We start from the raw sequence: 17796 nt of genomic DNA, 5'->3' as shown, positions 1-17796 counted from the left end.
GCCCTGAGGTGGGGTGTGACCTGGGAATACATTCTCTCCAGGGGGCAGATTCCAGTGGCAGGGAGTGGCTGCGAGCAAGCGGGCGACTGGAGACACGAGAAGGCACCGTGAGACGGGCAGCAGCAAACCTGGCACTCAGCTAGCTGGAGACAGATCTCTCTTGCAGGAAAACGTCTGCCGTTCGAGATCAGGTGAGGCTTTGCAAAGAACTGGCAGGGGCGGGCCTGGAAGGAACAGGGGGCTGCAGACAGACGGGCAGGAGTTTGAGGGGCTGGCAGTGATTGTGAAAAGGGCAAGTCCTCCAAAATGAGAGAGCAGAAGGTGCTCAATGCAGGAGCGAAAGAGAGGGAAGCCTTTTTGATGTGGCTGGAAGCTGATTTCCGGGTGACACACAGTATGCTGAAAACTATTCCTAGTGATGCACTCAGTGGATGCTGGATGCCTGCTTGTTTGTTTTGGGCAATGGATATATTGGCATGCGATTGTGATACATTGGGTTTAAAACCGCCCCTCTGGGAAGGCGGTGGGCAACCATCCAGTGCTGAGAACCACCTCCTTAAAAAAGACAATGGATAGAGTACCAACTTGCTTCTAGTCCCCGTGGGTCCAGGAAAACCTATGAAGGCCATTTCTGCTAATGGCTTAATATTTAGAATGGAATTGGTAGACAAGGAATGGACATATTGCATAGATAGGGATTTCTAACGTCTGCAACAGGACTCAGTCCATCCCATAACAAGGAAATCCCATGGTGGGCATATGGGAACTGTTTGTAGTTATCCAGCAGTGTGAGGGAAATTCACTCTGCCCATGCTCAGGGGCACTCAGTCACAGGTGTGCCTGACTTCAGATATTCTGGGATTGCATAATCAATCTGGAAATTAGTTTTGTGGTCTGGGGGGGGGGGGTTTCCAAGTCCAACAAAGCTCTGTATTTTGAGATCACCCCCTTGCTTGGTCTCTGCTTTGAGGTCCTGTGATCCAGGGAAGTGATCCTCGTCGTGTTTTCAGGTGGTCCCTAGGACCGCAATTGAAATAGCAGAGGAAGGCGCTGAAGAGTCAGAGATTTATTTGAAGAGGCTGTGCAAAAGAAAGAAAGAAAGAAAGAAAGAAAGAAAGAAAGAAAGAGCAAGCTAGCCTCTTCGGCAGCACCAAAAAAGAAAAGAAAAAAAGGCTAGCCTCTTCAGCAGCGCAAACAGCAGCAGCCATGAAAACCTGAGAGCACTCCTGAGCTGTTTGCACAGTTCTCCTGTGTTTGTTTGTGAGCAGATAGCTTTGCTTGATCAGGGCTATAGAGAGGCCAGTAGTGGAAAATTAGGGAGCCTTTCTGGAAAGCAGGGGCCATGGGGTGGAATGGGGATGGAGGAATGTAGTGGTACACAAAGAACAAGGCAAACAGAATAACTCCTTGGGTCTGTTTATATGTACTGCCTTTGCTCTACTTGCATCCCATATTCCACGTTTGAAGCCACAGGTGAGCAATAATAGAGAAATACAGGACAATCTGTACGTGGGCTTCAGGTGTCTTAAGGACAGTGCCTATTAATCATTTCCCTGGCTAAAACACTGTCCCTCTGTTACCTTTTAAAAAAGGAAGTCTCTCTAGAATTAGTTTAGGATATCTTTAGGTGGCAGGCAAAAACATTCCTCTTCTCCCAGAACAATCTATGGCCTTTTAAATTGGATGGCTGTATTGTTTTTATTTGTTACTATGTTGTGTGTTTTTGTGTTTTTATATTGTCAACCGTCCTGTGATCCTTGGATGAAGGGCGGAATAGAAATTTAATTAAAAAATAAATAATAAAATCACATCGGTGATTGCACACCTGCACTAGAGTCCTCCAGGGCTGTGTATACATTTAAAATACATTCCCATTCTTCCTCTCGCCCCCTTTTTTTCAAAAAAAAAAAAAAAAAAAAATCGCCTGAAAAATCCAATTAAGAAAAACCCTGTGAAAAATTTCTCTTAAGAGTGCTGATAATTGGATGATTTTTGTTGTAACTTTGTATTACAGTGGTACCTTGGGTTAAGAACTTAATTTGTTCTGGAGGTCTGTTCTTAACCTGAAACTGTTCTTAACCTGAGGTGCCACTTTAGCTAATGGGGCCTCCCGCTGCCGCCACACAATTTCTGTTCTCATCCTGAAGCAAAGCTCTTAACCTGAGGTACTATTTCTGGGTTAGCAGAGTCTGTAACCTGAAGCATCTGTAACCTGAAGCGTCTGTAACCCGAGGAACCACTGTATTGCGATTCAAATATGAATCACCTTCTAAACCACTGTCTCCATGCGATGTACACATGAGATCTACACAACCGTAGCTGTGTGACTATTCTATTCTTTAAGGAGAGGGGTATGTGTGATTTAAAGTCTACGCAGCCCAGTTTTCAGTACTCATTCCAGAAGTGTCTTGGATATGGTTCGCCGAGTCCTGCGAGGAACGGTTGGAAGAGCTGTGTGAGTTTAGCCTGGATGGTCGCCTTAAAATACCTGAAGGGCTGTCATGCAGAAGACGTTTCTCCACAGGTCAGAACTAGAGGGAATGGCAAGGAAGGAGGTGTTGGCTGAATCTTCTCAACAGCCCAAACTGTATGACGGTGCAGCACACAGCCCTCTGGAGAAGGCTGGACCTTCCTTCACTGCAATAATTTAGGAAGAGGCTGGGCAGCTGTCCCTAGCTGCATCTTGCAATGCAATCCTGTGTTAGGAACACAATGGCTCCTACATTTGCCTTTTGAAGGATGCCCTGTTAGTTAGGATAAGTTGCTGGAGTTCCTCACTGTCTCGTCTGGTAAGGTGATCCGAGGAGGCAGAGATTTGGGGGTTGTTGTTTTTTGCAATATTCTTTATTGAGTTTGCTTATTAGTACAGTGGTACTTCGGGTTACAGACGCTTCAGGTTACAGACTCTGCTAACCCAGAAATAGTGCATCAGGTTAAGAACTTTGCTTCAGGATGAGAACAGAAATCGTGTGGCGGCAGCAGCTGCAGGCCCCATTAGCTAAAGTGGTACCTCAGGTTAAGAACAGTTTCAGGTTAAGAACTGACCTCCGGAACGAATTAAGTACTTAACCCGAGGTACCACTGTACAGTTATTCATTTCATTCTTCAAAACATAAAAAACACATTTAAAAAACCCCCAGAATAAAACAACATCTTAAACAGTGACTTCCCTCCACCACATTGCTGGTACTGACTTCTTTTTTCTTTTTAACTGTGTCCATTTTCACCTTTTGATTCATTGAACTCACATGGCAAACATTATCTGTCTGTTAACTAGTTTGTGAAAATTACTCAAAGCGTATTAGAGGTTTTGTTTGGGAACAATGTTTTTCTAAGCATACTCTGTAACACTCCCATTCAGTTTTAAAATTTTGGTTTGTTTGATTCCTGATGGCCTCTATCATCTTTGCTAGTTCTAAGTATTCACATCATTTAATTTGCCATTCTTCCTTCGTTGGAATTTTCTCTCCTTTCCAATTTTTTGGCAATCAACATTCATGCAGGAGGCATCGATTTGTGTGCCATCCTGTGTTCACTGCCACCAGCGCTGTTTCCATTCTGCTGCAGTCTGGCTTCTGCTGAAATATACATTGATCGCAACTAATGTCATTCAATGCATTTCAATGGAAAGGAAAGGGCCAAACCAATGCCAGGGAACAACATGGTTATTTATGTGTAACCATCTGCGGACTAAAAAATCCCAACAATCGCAAATGCCACTCACATTCATTTCCAGTGTATCTGAAGAAGTGTGCATGCACACGAAAGCTCATACTGAGAACAAACTTGTTGTTGAGTCGTTTAGTCGTGTCTGACTCTTTGTGACCCCATGGACCACAGCACGCCAGGCACTCCTGTCTTCCACTGCCTCCCACAGTTTGGTCAAACTCATGCCGGTATCTTCCAGAACACTGTCCAACCATCTTGTCCTCTGTCATCCCCTTCTCCTTGTGCCCTCCATCTTTCCCAACATCAGGGTCTTTTCCAGGGAGTCTTCTCTTCTCATGAGGTGGCCAAAGTATTGGAGCCTCAGCTTCAGGATCTGTCCTTCCAGTGAGCACTCAGGGCTGATTTCCTTCAGAATGGAGAGGTTTGATCTTCTTGTATCCATGGGACTCTCAAGAGTCTCCTCTAGCACCATAATTCAAAAGCATCAATTCTTCGGCGATCAACCTTCTTTATGGTCCAGCTCTCAACAAACATAGTTGGTTTCTAAGGTGCTACTGGACAATTTTTTAATTTTTAAAATATATATTCATTTTTGTGGTTTCCGTTCCTGACCTCGGGCAAACATGAGAATTGTGGCAATTTTCAAATCCCATTTCCAATGTCCTGAGCAGTGGCGGAGGAAGCTGCTCAGTTGCTTGGGGCGGTGTGCCCAGGGGCAGGGTGAGCCACCCATAGGGGCTGGGCACATTGCAGTTCCTGCAGAGTCTGTTTGTCTCCTCCCACTCAGCCGCCCTACAGCTGGTGGGGAGGCAGCGGGTGGACTGTTTGGGCAGCGCAGAGCCTGTGCGCGCCCGAGCCCCACGTCTCTTCTGGGACAGGCCCCACAGTGAGTGCCGCCCGGTATTTTGTCACCCTCCTCAATGGTGACACCCGGTCCGGTCCGTACCCACTGTACCCCCCTTCCTCTGCCCCTGGTCCTGAGTCTAAAGAAGAGAAATCTGGGAAGATGGTGCCCCTGGCGTCTAAGGCATATGCTAAAAGCCAGCTGTACCATTTGGCGGTCTGAGGCGGCTGCCTCAGGCAGCTGACTTTGGATGTCATAAAAAGGCAGAAAGCTGTTAGTCATTCAGTTTATTGCTGTACTTGTACTGCCAGGGAGGGGAGAGGGACTTGTGGGAATCTGCCTCTGGTGCCCCAGATCCCTTGACCTGCCTTGAATATTAGGCACTTTGTCTTGGATCGGGGGTGTTATTTGTTCCTCTGCTGGCCCCCAAGTTTTCTTGGATTGGCCCTCACAAACGCAAGTGTACGGACATCAGCACTAAGACCTCATTGCAATACTCAGTCCCCTGTTTCAATCTGGGTATTTGGGGTATTTGTAGTAATTGGCAGTTACAGTGTTTATTTATTTCATGAAATTTATGTACAGTGGAACCTTGGGTTACATACATTTCAGGTTACATACGCTTCAGATTACAGACTCCGCTAACCCAGAAATAGTACCTCGGGTAAATAACTTTGCTTCAGGATGAGAACAGAAATTGCGCAGCAGCAGCAGCAGCAGCAGCGGTAGTGGGAGGCCCCATTAGCTAAAGTGGTGCTTCAGGTTAAGAACAGTTTCAGGTTAAGAACGGACCTCCGGAATGAATTATGTAACCAGAGGTACCGCTGTACTGCTTGAGTGTAAACCTCAGAGCGGTTTGCCAAAGGAAAAAAAAAAGCAATAAAATTATCGCTAAAAAATTTAAAACCAGAATCTAAAACATACAGAAAGTTACAAACCCCACAACAGAGCAGACTAAAACAAACTCATACGAACTTTCTAAACATCTAGGTAGTCTTGTCTAAATGAGAATGTCTTCAGCAGGCACCCAAAAATGATAGAGGCTGGTAATATTATAGTTACTAATATTAGTAGTATTATGGGTTAAGAGCCCTACCAATTACTGCAAGCCATTTACTGTAATATCTTTTTATCTGTATATTGCCTTTCATGCACAATAACCTAGTGGTGTGCAGAAAGAAAAAATCCAAGAGACCCACAAAATCCAGATTGAAACGAGAGCTTGGGTGTGCAGAATCTTTTTCTTCCCAAGGACCACATTTCCTTTGAGGTGACACTCTGGGATCTACATGCTGGTGGTGGGTGGAGCTAGAGATAAAAGTGGGTGGAGTAACTCATGTCATTTTTACCTTTGTACAGTGTGTATGTATAAGCTAGCTTACTGCAGCCTGGGGTGCTATGGGAGTGGTAGTACCGCTGGTGGGGGACACATTGTGCTCCTTCTAGGGTACTTTGTTCACCTTTGGTCCCCACCCTGTGCTCAGCTCTCACCTGCGGTTCCTGGAAGCTGACAGTGGCCACACCCCAGGAAATGGCTTTGACTGATTGGACAAACCAGGGGAGGGAAGCCAATGGGTCTCAAGCCCTCAGTAAGTTAGGAATTTCCCTTGCATGCAAAGATAGGCTTTGGCAGATTGAACAGACGAGACCAACAGTGGGTCCAATGGTCAAGAAGGCAGTTTCTCCATATGCTGTAGAGGGACATGAGGGGCAGATGGGGCCTGCCAACCTGGGAAGGTAGCAATGGAAAACTCTGATGGAAACCTCCACTGCATTGAGGGCCATATTGGGGACAAGAAAAGGCTAAGGAGTAAACCCTACTACACAAATCTGGAGTTGAGGTCCCTAAGACGGTAGGATATGTCTTCTTCCAGCAACTCCTCCAACCCAGCTGGTGCCAAACACATTGCTCTGCTTTCTTTTGGACCACATCAAAATGAGGCTGAGAGGGGAGTCTTGTTGTCTGGGCAGTGGTTCCGCAGGAATGGTGCCAACTACAGAAAAGGCAATCCCTCTCCTTGCCACTAGAATAAGCCTCGTCAGGTCGAGGCACGACCAGGAGAGCGCCATCATCCTGTGAGGTTAGGGCAATTCTTTCTGACTGTCAGTGGCTACCGGAGACAATTTTGTTTTGTTTTATTGACAAAGCTGCTTGTGTGCCGCCATTCCATTGGTGTTATTTGGGAATTGGAAGAAACCGAAAAAGTTGGCGCCATTTTGAAATCTCTGGTTAAAACCAGTGCAGGTTCGAAAGGTTCTGTTGGGCATCTTGGTTCAAAAAAGATGCCCGGCTGAATCCAAACATGAAGGACAACCTGCGCCTTGATCTCAGGAACCATTGTGCAGATTTGGGTTATGATCTCTTAAAGGTAAAGGGACCCCTGACCATTAGGTCCAGTCGTGACCGACTCTGGGGTTGCGGCGCTCATCTCGCTTTATTGGCCAAGGGAGCTGGAGTACAGCTTCCAGGTCATGTGGCCAGCATGACTAAGCCGCTTCTGGTGAACCAGAGCAGTACGCGGAAACGCCATTTACCTTCCCGCCAGAGCGGTACCTATTTATCTACTTGCACTTTGACGTGCTTTCGAACTGCTAGGTTGGCAGGAGCAGGGACCGAGCAACGGGAGCTCACCCCATCGTGGGGATTTGAACCGCCGACCTTCTGATCAGCAAGTCCTAGGCTCTGTGGTTTAACCCACAGCGCCACCTGTGTTCCTAGCCTACCATAGACAAGGAATAATTGCATGCCAGCAAGGGAGTTGACCAGTAGAGATGTGGATAATAATAATAATAATAATAATAATAATAATAATAATAATAATAATAATTTATTATTTGTACCCCACCCACCTGGCTGGGCTTCCCCAGCCACTCTGGGCGGCTTCCAACAAAGATTAAAAACACCACACCTCTGTGCCCATCCAAGAGACCAAGAAGGCTTTTAGAGGAGGGACAATGGTAGACTCCAGCTCCCATCAGCCTTGAGTAACCCGGCCACTGAGCAACGGGAGCTCACCCTGTTGCGGGGATTCGAACCGCCGACCTTCTGACCTTCTTAACCCACAGCGCCACCTACTTCCCTCTTAAGAGGTGTCCAAATGCGTAGAAAAGGCAGAAATTACTTTTCAAAATTCTAGTAGAAGTGTGATTGTGGAGCAAGCGAATGAAACACACCATCACTCTAGCAGAGAGTGCAGAAGAGGCAGGTTGTGCGTGTGTAGGTGACTCCTTTTCGTGAGTCTACCTGTTTGTTTTAAAAGCATCTTCATCCTGCTCTTCTGCCAAAGCAGGCTGCTCAAGCTGTTTGCAAGTAACAGAAACAAGGCAGTCCCTGCCCTGAGGCAGGCAATCTTAAAAACACAACACAAAAGGGGAAATTATTTCAAGGCGGGGAAAGAAGAACAGGCGGCTCGGCGTTTAGGTGCAGTAGCAGCCAAATGGGATGGAAAAATCTCAAGGAGAGGCGGACAGACGCTGCTGGTCTTTCAGCAGTGCCAAAGGAGAGGCCTGCCAATCCCTTTCTCCCTCTCCTGAAGCCTGATGGATTGGAGTAGGCCTAGTTATTACACATACATCTGACCCTATTTTTAACCTGTGAAAAGCTGTCAAACATTATCCTCAAAATCCACATGTCATCATGGCACAGACGAAGGCCACCTTCACACCAAACATTTGAAAGCTATGATGCCACTTTAAACAGTCAAGAATTATGGGAGCTGTTATATGTTAAGGGTGCTGAGTCTTGTTAGGAGACCCCCCTCTATTCCCCTCACAGAGCTACAATTCCTCAAGTGGTTTCACAACTAATCTTCGCAGGGAATGCTAGGAAATCGTAGCTGTTATGTACTGAAGTTCTTACCCTGGGCCAGCAGGGGGATACTGTAGATAGTTATGCAAATGAAGGATCGAAAGTGACGTTCAGTGATTGGATAGTTTGTATGCAAATGAAGGATCGAAAGTGAAGTTCAGTGATTGGATAGTTTTAGAAAATGGCAACAGTTACATTGTTCTGGAGCTCTATATAAGCAGGCTGACTGAGCTCCTCAGTTCAGTTCTGTTCCAGTTTACAAATAAAGAGCTGCTGTGGAAGAATCGCTGTGTCGTCTGATATGTTCGCCCACAACTTAACAGTAGCTCTGTGAGCCGGATGTGAAGGCTGCAAAAGTTGGCACAGGTTTGGAGGGGGTTCCAAATTTTGGGGTTTATAGTTAATTTTACTGCGGATGTGGATTTCCCAGCAACCCTCAGCACCATGAACAAACTACATATACAGAAAATATAACCACGAACCTGAGAAGAGCTGGATCAGGCCAGTGGCCATCTAGACCAGCTTCCTGTTCTTACCGTAGCCAACTAGATTCCTGTGGGTAATCCCCAGAGCAGGACCCGAGAGCAAGAGCCCTCTACCCTCCTGCGATTTCCAGCAACTGGGATTCAGGAGCAATTCTGCCCCCAACCACGAAGGCAGAGGTCTAATAACCATGAGGTCTAATAGCCATAGGGACACGGGTGGCGCTGTGGGTTAAACCACAAAGCCCAAGGACTTGCCAATCAGAAGGTCGGCAGTTTGAATCGCCATGGCGGGGTGAGCTCCTGTTGCTCGGTCCCTGCTCCTGCCCAACTAGCAGTTCGAAAGCACGTCAAAGTGCAAGTAGATAAAGAGGTACCACTCTGGCGGGAAGGTAAATGGCGTTTCCGTGCGCTGCTCTGGTTCGTCAGAAGCGGCTTAGTCATGCTGGCCACATGATCTGGAAGCTGTACGCTGGCTCCCTTGGCCAATAAAGCAAGATGAGGGCCGCAACCTCAGAGTCGGTCACGACTGGACCTAATGGTCAGGGATCCCTTTACCTAATAGCCATGGATAGACTTATTCTCCAGGAGATAAATACAATATTCATGTTATGCACTCTTTCCCCATCTGTATGGATTTTGGTACATATTCTTTGGCTGGAGAACTGTATTGAAAACTTTGTTAAAAGAGTGTCATCTGTTGTTCTGGAAAGTCGAAATTTGATCAATTTGGCTTCAAAAAAACCCGACTTCTGCTGCCACCCCTGGTTGCCAGGCTCAAATGAGACGAAGGCAGAAAGCGAGAGACAAAATTTCAATAATTCTTCCTGTCAGGTTTGAGATTCTCGTGATGTGGAGCTTCCGGACCCTCAAGTAGAGGGCAGGGAGTGTATGTGCATGAATTGGGGGGCGCCAATATTAAAAAAAAAGAGAAACCAGCAGCCCCTTCTGTGGTGCCTTTAACAGTAGCTTTCCATCGCTGCCTTTAGCAGGTGATAACGCTTATCTCCTTTCTGTGAAAAGCTTTACTTGCCTATCTGAGCAGAGCAGGGTCCTGTTAAACTAAGCCACAAAAGTTTTTTCCTCCTTCCTGCTCAAATTGGCAGCACTAGAGAGTTGCCAGAGGTTCATTTGTTCATGAGATTATTCCGGATTTTGAAAGGAAGAGTTCGTTACAGGAGAACAAGGATCTCGAAGGCAGATTAGATGTTCTGTCTTTCAAAACACAAGAGCTCCTTAAGCTGATGGTAAGTCCCAAAATAAGATGGGGTGTACTTAGTGGAACTGATAGGGGGTGGTGGAAGGAGCAGGGAGGACAATTGGATGGCCAGGTGTCCTGGCTGCACCTTTAACAGTGGGGCAAAACAGGGAATTGTGTAACCTGCAGCTGCTGGGCTTCCCTTGTTCTACCTCACTCTTAAAGTTGCAGCGAGGACACCTGTCCTCTTTCGCACCTGCCTTCTACCCCAGCTGGGGAGACAGTCATGACTGAGTTCAGCATGCTGTCTTGAGATGAAATGTTTCCAGGAACTTCACAGGAAACGGAGAAGGGAATTTCTCGTGGTGGAGAGTGGGTGACGCTTTGCAGAAAGCAAAAGGCCTTTTTAGTCCTTGCTTTTAGCGTGTTTCTCAATCCCACAGGGCTCTGTGCCCCTTCCAAACCTGTGAGCATGTCTGTGGTAAAATGTATAAGATCAAGCTTGCCAAACCAGTTCCTTTGTTCCAGGTAATGGCTTTGGCTGGGATCCCGCTTAGATTAACACACCTTCCCCCAACCCTGTGGAGGATGCTGCTGGTTTCCTAGGGAAAGCGGTGTTTGGCGGGTCCATTCTTGTGGAACATTTCTTCCAGCAGAACAGGAACCTGTGGCTATCCCAGTGTTTTGGACTACAACTCCCATAATCAACGACCATTAGCTGGCTGGTTGGGGCTGATGGGAGCAGGAGTCCCACACCTGGAAGGCTGCAGGCTCCCTCCCAGAGCTTTGCTGGAATGTGAGGAGAAATGTCTACAGTAGTACCTCAGGTTAAGAACTTTGCTTCAGGAGGAGAACAGAAATCGTGTGGCGGCAGCAGGAGGCACCGTTAGCTAAAGTGATACCTCAGGTTAAGAACGGTTTCAGATTAAGAACGGACCTCTGGAATGAATTAAGTTCTTAACCTGAGGTACCACTGTACATCAGGGGTCAGCAAACTTTTTCAGCAGGGGCTGGCCCACTGTCCCTCAGACCTTGTGGGGGGGGGGCGGACTATATTTTGAAGAAGAAAAAGAACGAATTCCTATGCCCCACAAATAACCCAGTGATGCATTTTAAATAAAAGCAGATATTCTACTCATGTGAAAACACCAGGCAAGCCCCACAAATAACCCAGAGATGCATTATAAATAAAAGGACTCATTCTACTCATGTAAAAACACGCTGATTCCCAGACCGTCCGCGGGTCATATTTAGAAGGCGATTAGGCCGGATCTGACCCCTGGGCCTTAGTTTGCCTACGCACGATCTACATGGTTAATGACCCAAGTTGGGAAACGCCTAAGAAGCCTGCCTCAGATGAAGCCTAGTCCTTTGGGGTGGCAATGCTAGACCCTTCCTTTCTGGAAGCTGTTCTGTATTAAAATAATGAGCAGGATAATTCTGTCGTTCCTGCTAAGGATCAGAACAGCTTGAGAAGGCTATGGATTGGCAAACCAGAGAGGAATGGCAAACCAAGCTGATGGAATATGCCAAAATGGCAAAACTGATCGGAAAACTCAGAAAAACAAGAGGGCAAAAAGTTTATAAAAGAAAGGGGGGAAATTTATAAGTTTTTAAGGAGACCACTGTAGGCAGATGGATTTTGATTTCACTTGTAGTCTAACAAATACCATGGACAGTATAGACTGATATAAAAGTTAAGAGTATGGAAGAATATGCAGTTGCAAATGTTCAAAATGGGACCCCATGGAGGGGGTGGGGGGAAGTCACGAGATTCAGAGAGGAATCTCTGTACATGGAATTATATTTGGATTTTTATAACTTTGTATTTGTAAAACCAAATAAACATGATTTCAAAAAGAAAAAGAGAAGGCTGTGGTTTGGGACTGAGACGGCTTGTTTATAGGATGGGTTGGGATGAGGGGGGTTCATGGTAGTGCCGGCGGTGAATGTTTAGAGTCAGTGAGATGCACTTTGATGATTATAGCAAAGAGGACAGGCTATGGTAGCTGATCTACCCCAGCACCGTGGCGCCTGTGGAGTGGGATTGAGGAGGAACCAGCTGCTCTCAAAACTCCGTTCAGATAATATTTCTGCAAGTGACTGGATGTTTTTGAGCGACAGCAGAATCATAATCTTGCACTCGGATCCTGCTTGTGGGCTGCTCAAAGGTTTCTGGTTGGTTGCTATGAGAAAACAGGAAGCTGGGCTAGACTTGCCACGGGCTTGATCCTGCAGGCTCTTCCTCTTCTTCCCTTTCATGTTCATCATGACTTCTGAGCAGAAACCTGTGTGTTGACAGACGCATGTAGGCTATCTTGGTTGTGGAAATGGCAGGAGAAGATGAGAGCCACTTTTTGCACATTCAGTCACATACTCTGCAAGTGTCCTGGGAAAAACAACAGGGCATCCCGTTTTGCCCCCCTGCAGGAGCATGGCAGCCACTTTGGGCGCCATGATCTCGCATGATTTTGTGCCAAGATCTCCCCCCCCCCAAAAGTGCTTTTTTTCAGGGCTGTAATCTTGTGGCACTGTAGGTTAAACCACAGAGCCTAGGACTTGCTGATCAGAAGGTCGGCGGTTCAAATCCCCGCAACGGGGCGAGCGTTGCTTGGTCCCTGCTCCTGACAACCTAGCAGTTCGAAAGCACATCAAAGTGCAAGTAGATAAATAGGTACCACTCCGGCAGGAAGGTAAACAGCGTTTCCGTGCGCTGCTCTGGTTCGCCAGAAGCGGCTTAGTCATGCTGGCCACATGACCTGAAAGCTGTACGCCAGCTCCCTCGGCCAATAAAGCGAGATGAGCGCCGCAACCCCAGAATCGGCCACGACTGGACCTAATGGTCAGGGGTCCCTTTACCTTTACCTTTAATCTTGTGCAGCGCTCTAAAATTCATGTTTTGGGGCACTGTGCGCTCATGCAAGAGCATGATCCCCGCTCCACAAAAAAGCATGTGTTTTGAGCTCTGTGATCTTGCTCGGCCAGGAAGACACAAGTCCCAGTTTGGGGACTGAACATGTTGGAGGGTATGCAGTCACACAAAGTGTGAACAGTGGCAATGAAAGCTCTCTTCATACATTACACAGGAAGTTGCCTTATAGATGGTTGGGCCATTGGTCTCTCTATCCCAGTGCTTCCAACACCAGTGTTGGGGAATAGCTGTGGCCCTCCAGGTGTTTCTGGACTGCAACTCCTGGCCAGGGAGGATGGGAGTTGTAGTCTGACAAGCCATGGGTTCACTAGCTCTGGTCTGCACTGGCTGGCTGAGACTCTACTGGATTTCACACAGCGTTCTGTTTCTTGGCCCAACCTGGAGATGTCATTGGGCACTGAACCTGGGACCTTCTGCATGCAAAGCAGATGTTCTACCCCTGAGCTATGGCTGAATCGCCTCTGGGAAGGGGCATCATGGTTACCAAAGGCCTGCATGTCCAGCCCAGTTCTCAAGGCCACCTGCTTCCTCCCGGCTGTAGAGGCTCCTTGCACAATTAGAAGCCTGAACTTAGGCGGCTGAAAATTGTAGGGGGAGCCTGCATGAACAGAGAAGGTTCCTTGCTTCAGATGTCATCCCTTAGCACCTGAAGGCATGGTGCAACCTCGGGAGCTGGACTGAAACAGCAGGCCCTTTGTATCAGTGTCCCTCCTCCGTATGAGTAGCGCATAAATAGGGCTGCAGTTTGGGGGTGGAACAAATCAGACAATTGTTCTTGTTATGTACTGAGTTGAATAGGATTCAGAATGCTGATTGGTCCTAGAACAATAGGATCCAGAATGCAGCAGTCTGATTGGTCCACAGGAGCCACCCAATCCAGCTCCAGATGGAAGGGAATCTGCAACCTGATTGGCCTACAGAAGAATCCCAGAATTAGCCAATCATGTGGGGCCCATTGTGTAAATAATGTATATAAGGCAGACATTCTGGGGGAACTTCCATTCCTCCTCATCCCTATGAGCTGAATAAAGAGCATAAAATCCACTCTCGACTCCATATATTTCAATTCTCAATTCCTGTGTTCCCCTTAGTTGAACTGGGTAACCCACAGGGTCCCTTCTAGCTCCACAATTCTATGATTCTACTAACGCTGGCAAGCATAAAATATGTCAGATGTGATTCTAGATTCAGGTAGGTAGCTGTGTTGGTCTGACGCAGTCGAAATAAATAAGAAAATTAAAAAATTGTCCCATAGCACCTTAGAGACCAACTAAGTTTGTTCTGGGTACAGTATAAGCTTTTGTGTGCATGCAGCTTATACCCAGAACAAACTTAGTTGGTCTCTAAGGTGCTACTGGACAGTTTTTTTAATTTATTTCGAATATGTCAGACAGAATGTGTAAGAGAGACTAGGACCGTTTACACGCTTTTCTCTGTACCCACTGGGCTCCCACCACTGGTTTGGGAAGTGGTGCACCCCTGAACATTAGACACAACCCATCTCTGTCCTGTCATTCTTTACAAAATGCTGTGCTTTGATGCATCCCCACAAACACAACCCCAGCTTTAATCCCAGCTGAGAACAAGAATTGCTTAGCTGCGTTTTTGAGCCTTGAGCCGACTTTAATGTGGTTTGCCTGGTTCCCCTCATCTGGATGCCCTTTCGTGGTATCTCCAGATACAGTGGAACACCTCCCTTTTAATCCACATCGGGGAAGGTGGCTCCTGTACCAGTGTGGTTGTGCGGCCCCTTATCACCGGGGGTAAATATTTGGCCTCTCTTTCTTTCTCTCCTTTCTAGAAATGTCAACACGGGCCCAACCCAAGTCTATGGGGCGGCTGAGCCGAGATGCTGCCTGCTGACATGGAACAGGAGGCCTCGGCCTCTGGGCGCAGCGTGGGGGTCAATGAGGCCATGGACCAGCCTGACGTCAGCTTCCAGCCCGAGGCCTCGGCCCAGCAGCCGGCCTGCAAGGAGGAGGCGCCCAGCGCCGAGCCCAGCGCCCTCGACTGCGTTATCTGCTTCACCCCTTACGACCGGCTCTTCCGGCTGCCCAAGGAGCTGAGCTGCGGCCACATCTTCTGCCTCGAGTGCCTGGCGCGCATCAACGTCTCTTCCGAGGATGTCAACGCCCTCACCTGCCCCATCTGCCGGGCCCCCACGGCCTTCCCCTCCCGCAAGGGGTTGCCGGGCCTCCCCACCCGCAGCGACCTCCTGGAACAACTCTCTTCCATGCCCGCTGTCCCCCCGGGCTCCGTGCGCTTTGACCGTCGCCGGGGGCTGCTCTACCTGCCGGGCAGGGGTCGAGGCGGCACCCCAGCTGGGCCCAAGCCCGGGACTTCCCTCAACACCATCAGTCTGAGTGTCGACGTTGGCAGGCCCGCGCCACCAGGAGCCAACCGCAACCTGGCCCTCTCAGGCTGGCCGTTCTACGTGGCCTTGGCGGTTGCCCTCCTGGTTACCATCGGCTTAATTACCTGTGGCATTTACATATTTTTGATGCCGTCCATGTACACTGTTTCAATGGGAGGCCCTCATCATAGTAACCAGAGTCTTGGGCCAGGGCCGAACTGGACCTCTAGCCCAGCACCTGGCCCTGCACCCTAGGGCTAAAGAGGGGCGAAGGAAAAAGGGTCCCACTTGCCCCCTTCCTGTCTTCCAGTTGCCATTTGTAGCGGCTGCACCACTTGTAGCCTCCGATTGCACAGAGGCTGCTTGCCTCGCTCAGAAGCAGGATACTGGGGAAATTGCCACGTGTCCAAGACTGGCCGAAGCTGTGGAGGCACTTGCACTTTACCAGTTGAATTGCTGCTTGAATGACCGGGAGAATTCCCACCGCAGCCATCAGGGGCCACGTTGCCTCAATATGGCGTAACATGCCTTAAGTTGCCGTCTATAATCTCGTCGCTGCACTCAGAAGCAGGGCAGTCCAGAGAGATCAAATCCACCTTCTCAATGCAAAATGAGTAAATGTGTGAATGGGACTATTGGGTTGGTCCCAGAAGGTGATGGCAGAACCCCGAGGTGATAAGACTTTCTGGAAGAAGGGGATAAGGGGTTGCCTTTTTGGAATGCTCTCCTGCATAAAAACATACCAACCTGCGTAGTAGGAAAACTAGTTCAGCAGCAGGTGGGTGAGGACAGAACCTTTCCCTCCTTGATGTGCTTGATTTTTAACTTGGGACAAAGGAGAGCAAATGAAGATGGGGACCATAGGGGCCCAATCCACTCTACCATCTCTGTGTGTAGAGTTTGCAGCATAGGCTCTAGATCTTTGGTGGGGGCTGAGGGTGGGGAAGTTAACTTGGCCAGGGGGACTCTCCCTGATCAGCCTCACCTCTCTGTTGCTGCCCATTCACTCACCCTGTCCATCACGGCCCTGGAGGAGAGAGCAAGGGGATTGGAGGCGGCTGCTTCTCTTTGGGCCAGTCCCTGTTCACTTGCTGGGTAGGGGTCCCCAGGGCTTTGGGAGTCAGCAGCGGTGGGGTCCTAGCTAGGGATGTGTGGCCCCAGCAGATGCTCAGCAATGCTGACTCCTTGTACCAGGGCAATGCGAGTACAGCTCCTAAGGGATGACCATTTCTCCAACTTAACATGCACAAGGATGAGGACTTGAGAGCCTAAGTGTGCATGCTTGCAACTTGACATCATGTTGGCTCTCTTGACTCTCACATTCACAGCTGCTAGCAAGACAGCCAGCTTGCTTTCTGTGTCTTGAACAGCTGCACGGCCAGCAAAAATTCAAATTGCATAGATGTGGCGATAGGTTGGTGGTAGTGGCTTCACCTGTTAAATTTCTACCTGCCACACAGCAATTAAAGGCACAGGAGCCCTGCGGGGGGTGGGGGGCAGCCCATCACAGGAGGAAGGATAATCCGGTTTGGATTTGAGATTTCTGTCTTCATCACAGAGTCGTCATAACTTGTTACTGGACTTAGAGGGCAAAATGGTTACAGGAGAGACCGACTTGGCTCGTTTTTGTGCAGAAATAATCTGGTAAAGCACAGAAATGAACATGGTTGGCTGCCAGTTTCCTGTCAATGTCACGCCAGTGGGGGTGCCATTCAAAAATTGGCAACCTGATTTCGCACCCACTCAAATTTAGTGCTCCAGCAAATTGTTTTCCATTTTATATTTCATGTCTTGCTTGTCTTGCGTTGGGCAACTGGGCAAGAGCCAACATGACTTCCTCCCCTAAGTGATGCTGCTGGTCCAAAACCTCGGATATTCCTCGAAGACATAACCATATTATTATTTTTTTTAAAATGTAATCTACTACCAGCAGAGGCCCACAGGTTTCTAAAGAACCCCTTGAGGATTTGTTCTGGATGGATACTTATGGCTTTCCATGAGCTGATCAAACTGATCTCCACTAACTAGAAACCCTGGGACAAATGCTGGGAGCTTGATTATGGACACTTCCCATTGTTTCCCACGGGACTGATTGAAGGGACTCCCCAAATATTTGTCTCCCCATCCCTCTTTGTCTCCCCCCCAATAAAATTTGTTTTCCAGAACAGTATTCCGTTTTTTTAAAAAAGTTTTAAAACCCTGTGATTTCACAAATGGAATATAACACAGACCAATGTAAACATGCAGAGTTATATTGCATAGAGAAGAGGGCAGGACATGGGAAAATGTTAAGGCATGTGGGATCTAGGTTTTTCCTCTGCTGGAAAGGCTGCCACACATAACCAGGTATAAAATAGTGGCGCATGGGCCAAAGCTAATTGCCTACCTCAGCTCCTGAAGCTCACACTGGGGCAACCTGTGTATGCAGGTACAAGCCTACAGGTGTGTTACTACAGATTCTAACAACAAACTTTAGGGCAGGGGAAACCTCCTTTGTTATTGCTGTTCTT

General features: G+C 48.0%; 1 protein-coding gene across 4 annotated transcripts; it reads left to right on the top strand.

Moving 5' to 3' along the window:
- On the top strand, positions 1–17451 carry RNF225 (ring finger protein 225). 4 transcript variants are annotated; one of them, XM_083725235.1, is made up of 2 exons: positions 1–191; positions 14735–17451. In XM_083725235.1, the coding sequence occupies exon 2, from the start codon at positions 14783–14785 to the stop codon at positions 15539–15541; it is 759 nt and encodes a 252-aa protein (XP_083581361.1). In that variant the 5' UTR covers positions 1–191; positions 14735–14782; the 3' UTR covers positions 15542–17451. The 4 variants fall into 4 exon arrangements, 3 of the variants coding, with proteins under 3 accessions (XP_083581361.1, XP_083581363.1, XP_083581362.1); XR_014560650.1 differs by lacking the exon at positions 14735–17451 and adding an exon at positions 2184–2478 and having other exon boundaries at positions 7–191; XM_083725237.1 differs by lacking the exon at positions 1–191 and adding an exon at positions 6494–6594.
- The last annotated feature ends 345 nt before the right edge of the window (positions 17452–17796 follow it).

Source organism: Podarcis gaigeae (genome assembly GCF_964106915.1).
Source record: "Podarcis gaigeae genome assembly, chromosome: 2".
In the NCBI taxonomy this organism is placed as follows: Eukaryota; Metazoa; Chordata; class Lepidosauria; order Squamata; family Lacertidae; genus Podarcis; species Podarcis gaigeae.
Note: the sequence above shows the minus strand (reverse complement) of the source record. Positions and strands in the feature narration are given on the sequence as shown.

Excerpts from the sequence above, each read along its gene's own strand:
- RNF225 (XM_083725235.1), top strand. The coding sequence starts at position 14,783 with ATGCTGCCTGCTGACATGGAACAGGAGGCCTCGGCCTCTGGGCGCAGC.